The sequence below is a fragment of the Simochromis diagramma genome, unplaced genomic scaffold (assembly GCF_900408965.1).
Source record: "Simochromis diagramma unplaced genomic scaffold, fSimDia1.1 OVJJ01000773.1, whole genome shotgun sequence".
Taxonomy (NCBI): domain Eukaryota; kingdom Metazoa; phylum Chordata; class Actinopteri; order Cichliformes; family Cichlidae; genus Simochromis; species Simochromis diagramma.
The window spans coordinates 373552-380246 of NW_024386807.1; the positions used below are offsets into that span (position 1 = coordinate 373552).

At 48.9% G+C, this 6695-nt stretch overlaps 1 protein-coding gene across 1 annotated transcript in view; it reads left to right on the forward strand.

The window, feature by feature from the left end:
• The window catches only part of camk2a (calcium/calmodulin-dependent protein kinase II alpha), a 35233-nt gene extending 28752 nt beyond the window's left edge, over positions 1 to 6481 (forward strand). The window contains exons 14-18 of the mRNA XM_040027087.1: positions 1485 to 1533; positions 1644 to 1719; positions 2778 to 2872; positions 2965 to 3193; positions 4856 to 6481. Coding sequence (XP_039883021.1) covers positions 1485 to 1533; positions 1644 to 1719; positions 2778 to 2872; positions 2965 to 3193; positions 4856 to 4859 — 453 coding nt within the window. The 3' untranslated portion in view covers positions 4860 to 6481. The remainder of the gene's footprint in view (positions 1 to 1484; positions 1534 to 1643; positions 1720 to 2777; positions 2873 to 2964; positions 3194 to 4855) is intronic.
• The last annotated feature ends 214 nt before the right edge of the window (positions 6482 to 6695 follow it).

Genomic DNA, 6695 nt, shown 5'->3' on the forward strand with positions numbered 1-6695 from the left:
TAGCAACAATCCACAGGTAAAAGTTCAGATAGAACACTGGACTCACCAACACTCAGCCACGTCTCAGTCACACACAGAAAATCCAGATCACGGGAACTGAAGAAGTCCCGAAGAATAAAAGTTTTGTTTAAAAGTGATCTGGCGTTCACCAGGCCAATCCTAGCGGGAGCTGGAGTTGGCGCTCGGGGTTCAGGAGGTCCAGAAACCCGCCGCAGCGATCTCAGGTTCCGATAATGTTGACAGCGGAGGTTTAGCCTGGGAGGGCATGGGCAGCGAGGCCGAGGAGCATCATCATCAAAGCCGACCACAGGCACCAAACAGGCATCAACAGGGTCCAGAAAACTCCGAGACGTAAACAACCTTGGCAAGAATCCATGCACTGGTCGGAAAACAGCAGAATAATTCTTTAGGTAAACCTTTAGCTTCACCAGGCGACCGCTTCGTTTACCCCGGCGACGATAACGCTTTCGCCGGGAAGGTAGCGTGGGAACCCGGTACAGGTAACCCGGGGTTTCCGATGCAAATGGGGGCAGGGGTTGCTGCCCACCAGCTCCAAAGGACACAATATTTTGGACCACAGGTTTGAGGTCCAATAGTGTCTGGCGATCATACCTCAGCAGAGACTTTGTTTCGTGGATGACACAAATTAGAAATAACATAAACAGGAACAAACATGGCAGTGACAGACGAGCAGCCACACACACCGGCGCCATCTTGACCAAACCGAATCCATCCGTCTGTCCGTCCATTCATCCATCCATTCATCCGTCCGTCTGTCCATTCATCCATCCATTCATCCGTCCGTCTGTCCATTCATCCATCCGTCCATCCATCCATCCATCCGTCTGTCCGTCCATTCATCCATCCATTCATCCGTCCATCCATTCATCCGTCCATCTGTCCGTCTGTCCATCCATCCATTCATCCATCCATCCATCCATCCATCCATCCATCCGTCCATCCATCCATCCATCCATCCATCCATCCATCCATCCGTCTGTCCGTCCATCCGTCTGTCCATTCATCCATCCATTCATCCATTTATCCATCCATCCATCCATTCATCCGTCCGTCTGTCCGTCCGTCCGTCTGTCCATCCGTCCATCCATTCATCCGTCCGTCCGTCCGTCCATTCATCCATTCGTCCGTCCGTCCATTCATCCATCCATTCATTCATCCGTCCATCCATTCATCCGTCCGTCGCCAGTCTGTCGCAGGGCTCACACACAGAGACAGACAACCATTCGCACTTACATTCACACCTATAATTTAGAGTAATCAATTAACCCATCCACACAAACGAGAGGAGCAAAAACTGTAAAGCTCGCTGAAGAATAAGAAAATAAGAGTCTCAGTTTAAACGTCCCTGTAAACTGTAATCACTCTTCAAACACACTGGAAACAGACGGAAACAGCAAAGTGGAAACTATGGTGGGTGTGGTTAGATGGGACTCCGCCCACACTGACTCTTCTTCCTCCTGCAGGAATCCTCTGAGAGCACAAACACCACCATTGAGGACGAAGACACCCGAGGTGAGGACGCACAGACACACAGCGAGTGAGCCGGGACGCTGCTGAACCAGCACTAACCTGTGTGTGTGTGTGTGTGTGTGTGTGTGTGTGTGTGCGTGCATGTGTTTCAGGGAGGAAACAGGACATCATTAAAGTCACTGAGCAGCTCATCGAGGCCATCAGCAACGGAGACTTTGAGAGCTACACGTATGTAACCAGCACTGAGCACGCTCGGGCAGAAGGAATGTTTGTTTGTTTTTGAATAAAACCATCAAAGCTTTGAGAAATCCCTGACACGAGTGAGCCTCACAGAGGGCGGAGTCACCCTTTAACGTACCTTTGGGCAGGTGAATCAGTGCTTCTGATGGAAACATCTGGAACATCTCCTGACGCTGCCCTCACTCCTCTCTGAAGCTGGTGCCAGCAGAAATAAATCAGTGATTGAAACTAGCCAATCAGACGTCCTGATCAGTGGCCGGTCTTTAAACGCTGAGAGCGAATCAGCATCCTTTAACCCAACAATACAAACGAGTTGTCTTCTGACCCACGCTCAGCTTTTCCCCAAATGTTACAAACACTTCAGTCACGCTCGCTCTCCTGCTCACAGAGCGCTTTGGTGACGTCGGCGTCGCTGTAAACATCACATCGATGTATTTAACTGTGGCTCGGCCTGAATCTCCAAACTGGCCCAAACGATCCGGCCTGGCCGTGATGTTGAAGGCGCCCTGTTTAATGAACTGATACTTCCTGTTTTCTAATCTCAGACATCTTTGATGATTGGCTCGCCAATAAAATCTGTTTTTCTGTGTGTTGATTGAACCGTTAAAGTTTTATAATCGCAACAACAGTCGCCTCAAGGTGCTTTATATTGTAAGGTAGACCCTACAGCAATACATACAGAGAAAAACCCAACAATCATATGAGCAAGCACTTTAGCGACAGTGGGACGGAAAAACTCCCATCCTAAGAAAACAAAAGAAATCAAAGCAGGAAACACATTTATGCTAATATGTGTAACAAAGTGTCCTGCAGGTGTTTCAAAGTGACAGATATTTCATCTATGAGTGATCAATAAAGAATAAAAGCTATAAAACAATGAAAGTTTGGGCTGCTGATCCGGGCTTGAAGGTTCACAGAGACGGGGGTCAGAGCTCCGACAGGATCGTGTTGTGCGTGTGCGTGTTGTGCGTGTGGATGGTTTTTTTCACTTGCTCCCTGTTAAACGTGTCTCTGACTCGTCTCAGTAAACGATTCTCTCCCTGCAGTAAAATGTGCGACCCGGCTGTGACGGCGTTCGAGCCCGAGGCGTTGGGGAATCTGGTCGAAGGCCTGGACTTCCACCGCTTTTACTTTGAAAACTGTGAGCTGAAGCAGACTTCCTGTTACACCTTGCTTTGTAAAAAACTCTCAGAGGTCACCTGACCATGTTCACCTGTCCGTCTGTGTCTGCAGTGTGGTCCAAGAACAGCAAACCGGTGCACACCACCATCCTGAACCCTCACATCCACCTGGTGGGCGACGAGGCCGCCTGCATCGCATACGTCAGGGTGACGCAGTACATCGACTCCAACGGGACGCCTCGCACCGCCCAATCGGAGGAGACCAGGGTGTGGCACCGCCGCGACGGGAAGTGGCAGATCGTGCACTTCCACCGCTCAGGCTCCCCCTCCACGCTGAGCAAGTAAGAGCAGGTCAAAGGGCAGCGGGGCGTTCGGGGCAGCTGGGAAAAACCAGCATGATAACGAGCTGCACGGAGAAAACGTGTGAAGAGAGCCAGGATCGGTGAATCTGATCCTCAGCAGACATCAGTGAAGTCATGCACGTGTATATTCCTCAGCACTTTGTCAACACCAGTTTTCTCCATGCTTAGTATATTTGCTCTTTTTACCAACGACACATTCACTGCAGGTGGTTGGTGCTGAATCATCCCTCATATGAAACGCTGTGAAGCTGTTTCTGCATCACGCCTTCGCTCTGCTTCATGTCGATGATAAATGAATCTGGGTGGAGGTGGAGCTGCTTATTTTAGCCCCACTCGTGTTTGCAGACTGAATCTGAGCCAGACTGTCGTTCCTGAGAGACAAAACCCAGGAACCAACAAACCTTCCGCTGTTACTGATGCATCAGACCTCAGCAGCCGTGCCCTCGTACAGACTGTCCACTCGAGTGGAAAAAGTGCAGTCGAGGGTTCACACCAGGTGCTGATCCACAGTCGGTGTGCTGAGGACAGGAGGACCGCACAGAGGCTCAGCAGGTCTGCTGTGAACAGCAAAATGACCCCAAACCACAACAAGCATCCACCACACACTGCTCAGGAAAACTGAAAGGGACACTTTTAAATCAGAGCACAGCAGCCAGTCGGTTAAACCTCTGATTAGTTCAGTAGTAGAGAGACTGTTAATCAGTTTCAGCTGCTCTGACGTTCATGAAATCAACTAGCACAGGCAGTCCAACTCCTCCAGCAAATCAATACGTGCCAGTGTCAGAAGGTTTGTGTGTCTCCCAGCACAGTCTGCAGAGCATGGAGGAGACTCCGGCCGTAGGAGGCCATCATCAGGGCCGGTATCAGAACCGAACGAGGATATCCAGAGCTACACGATGGCCTCCAGCAGGCCGCTGGTATGACAAGTTTAGCTGCATGCCCCTGGTACACTTGACATCCTGGTCAGTGGCCTCACCCACTAGCTCGGCCGGGCGCACACAGTCGCCCTCCACCACCTACGATGTACCCTGACCTCCAGCTGGCCGCTGGTGTGAACATCTCTGACCAAACAACCAGACTTCATGAGGATGGCCTGAAGGCCCGACATCCTCTATAGGCCCTGTGCTCACTGCCTGGGAGGCGGAGCCATAGAACAGCAGACTTGGCTGGTCCACCCTGAGCACATGTGACTGATGTGAAAGGGTCTGGAGAAGCTGTGAAGATGCTGCCTGTAGAGCGTGACCAGGCTGGCGGGGGGTCAGTGATGGTCTGAGATCCATCATCTGATCAGGAGCCTGAAGGCGTCAGTAACATGAACGAGAGGCTGCATCATCGCTCACTGTGATTTTCAGGGTGTTTGGGTTCCTGACACGTCCAGGTGTTTCTTGACGTGTTTTTACTGATTTACTCAGCTGATTACATCTGCTGCTGTCTTCAGATCAGCAGATTCGACTGTAACTACAGCGTTACCTTTCAGGGTGGGGGGCTGGTCCGAGTGTGTCTTTGTGTGTCTTTGCTGCTGTGACGTGATGCAGGTAAAATGCGTGTCGTGGACTCGTCACTGTTCAGCAGGTTGAATCGTCTGTGTTGTCAGACATTGTTGATTCAGTCTCTCACAAACACGTTTGGTTTCGTCTCCAGCTAACTTCCAGAGTGAGTGGATCTTTGATGGGGCCACCGTCGCCGTGACAGCAGTTTGATTGACAGCAGGCCGGGCCTCTGACACCAACCATTCAGGATTTTGTTTGAGGAGTTTGGAGAGGAGACGACGGGGCCAGAAAGCTTCACTCCAACAAGTGAACTGCATTACCAACCAACCAATCAGCTTCCTCTTCTCAGCTTGTTTGGACTTTGCTTCCGCCACGCCCCCTTGTGATCAGCCAATCAGATTGTAATAATGTTTGGAAACCTTGTATCTCCAGTTTGTTCGAGTTCAGGAGGTTCAAACCTTCAGATGTTTAACAGGACCAACACCTGCACACCACAGCTCCCCCTGTGGACAGAACACGTCACTACTGTGTGTTAGCTTCACCCAGCATGTGGTTAGCCTAGTTTAGCACAAACACTGGAAGCAGGGGGAAACTGTTAGCATGGCTCCACCCAAACAGCCCAGTGTCGCCTCCATCTACATGACGTGTTGTAGCTGATCGAGTGTAGACGTAGAAAAAGTTTCCAGCTTTCATTTTTGCTCCTTGTTATGTTTCTCACGGATCTACTGACCCGTTGGCTGCACAGACTTAGCTTTTATAGTGTTCGCGTTCACGCGTTGGTTACCTTTAGATATTAAACAGGAAGTACGAGCCTCGCCTTTAGACGTGTGGGAGATACAAGCTTTCCTGAAACTACAGATATTTACATAAAGGAACAAAAACATATATTATATAGATGTAATGTGATATAATACTATGATCAAGAGCTGCTTTGGTCGCTACAGATTATTTAGATAAATGAACTCGTGACTGAGACTCGAGCTGAGCCACACTGACAACAGCAAACAGACCAATTATATAATATAAACCTGGAAAATCAGGATTATCTGCAAATACAGTAAAAAATATATTAATAAAAACACTTTTTTCTTCCTGTACATCAGAAATAAAACTCTTCTTCATAGTTATTAATTTTAAAAAGCATCTCATTCCCCCTTTTTTGTTTTATGTTTTTACAACTTTAAGCCTTTGTTTACCGTATTTGCCTCGTACGCTTCCAGAGTTTATACATATATACTAATGGCACAGCTCTTAAACTAGCATGTTAGAAACATGGTGAAGCCCAGTTATTCAGCTAAACCCTCGGGTGACCCAGAGCTCACACATGGATCGTTTTAAACTGGTTAGCGGCTAAAGCAGCTCGTGGCCTTCACGATGACGTCGTCTAACGGAGAAACTTTATTTAAACTGTGCGCGCTGCACAGGAACACTCATCTGCTTCCATCGGGCTTGGAGAGCTCTAGAAGCTTCCACCACCCTCTGACCTGTGATCTTCCATGAACAGCCACACCTCTGCTCAGATCAGCCCCACCCCTCCCCCACAGCCACCGCCACCACATATCCTAATGAGGAAGGCCTTAACGAGGCGTGTATCTACCTGCCTGCTCTCCGCTCAGAGCATCATTAGCAGCACAAACTTTGCTGTTCACACTGAGTTTACAAGGTTCAGATTTAGGAGCTGCCTCTTACCTGTGAGGGAACAAGGAAGTAGGAAAGGAAGAAAGGAGTCAAGGGACTAAAAACAAAAACAAAAGAAACCAAGAAAGGAATAAGGAACACACACACACACACAAGCCTGTCCAGCTATCTTAGTGAGGACCTTCATTGACATCAGAATCAGAATACTTTGTTGATCCCTGGGGGAAATTATTTTTTTGTTACAGTGCTCCATTATAAACAATGGTTTCCCTAGCCCCTGACCCTAACCATTAAAAATGCCTAACCCTAAACTTAACCACAACCTAATTGTAACCCTGACACTAAAACCACAT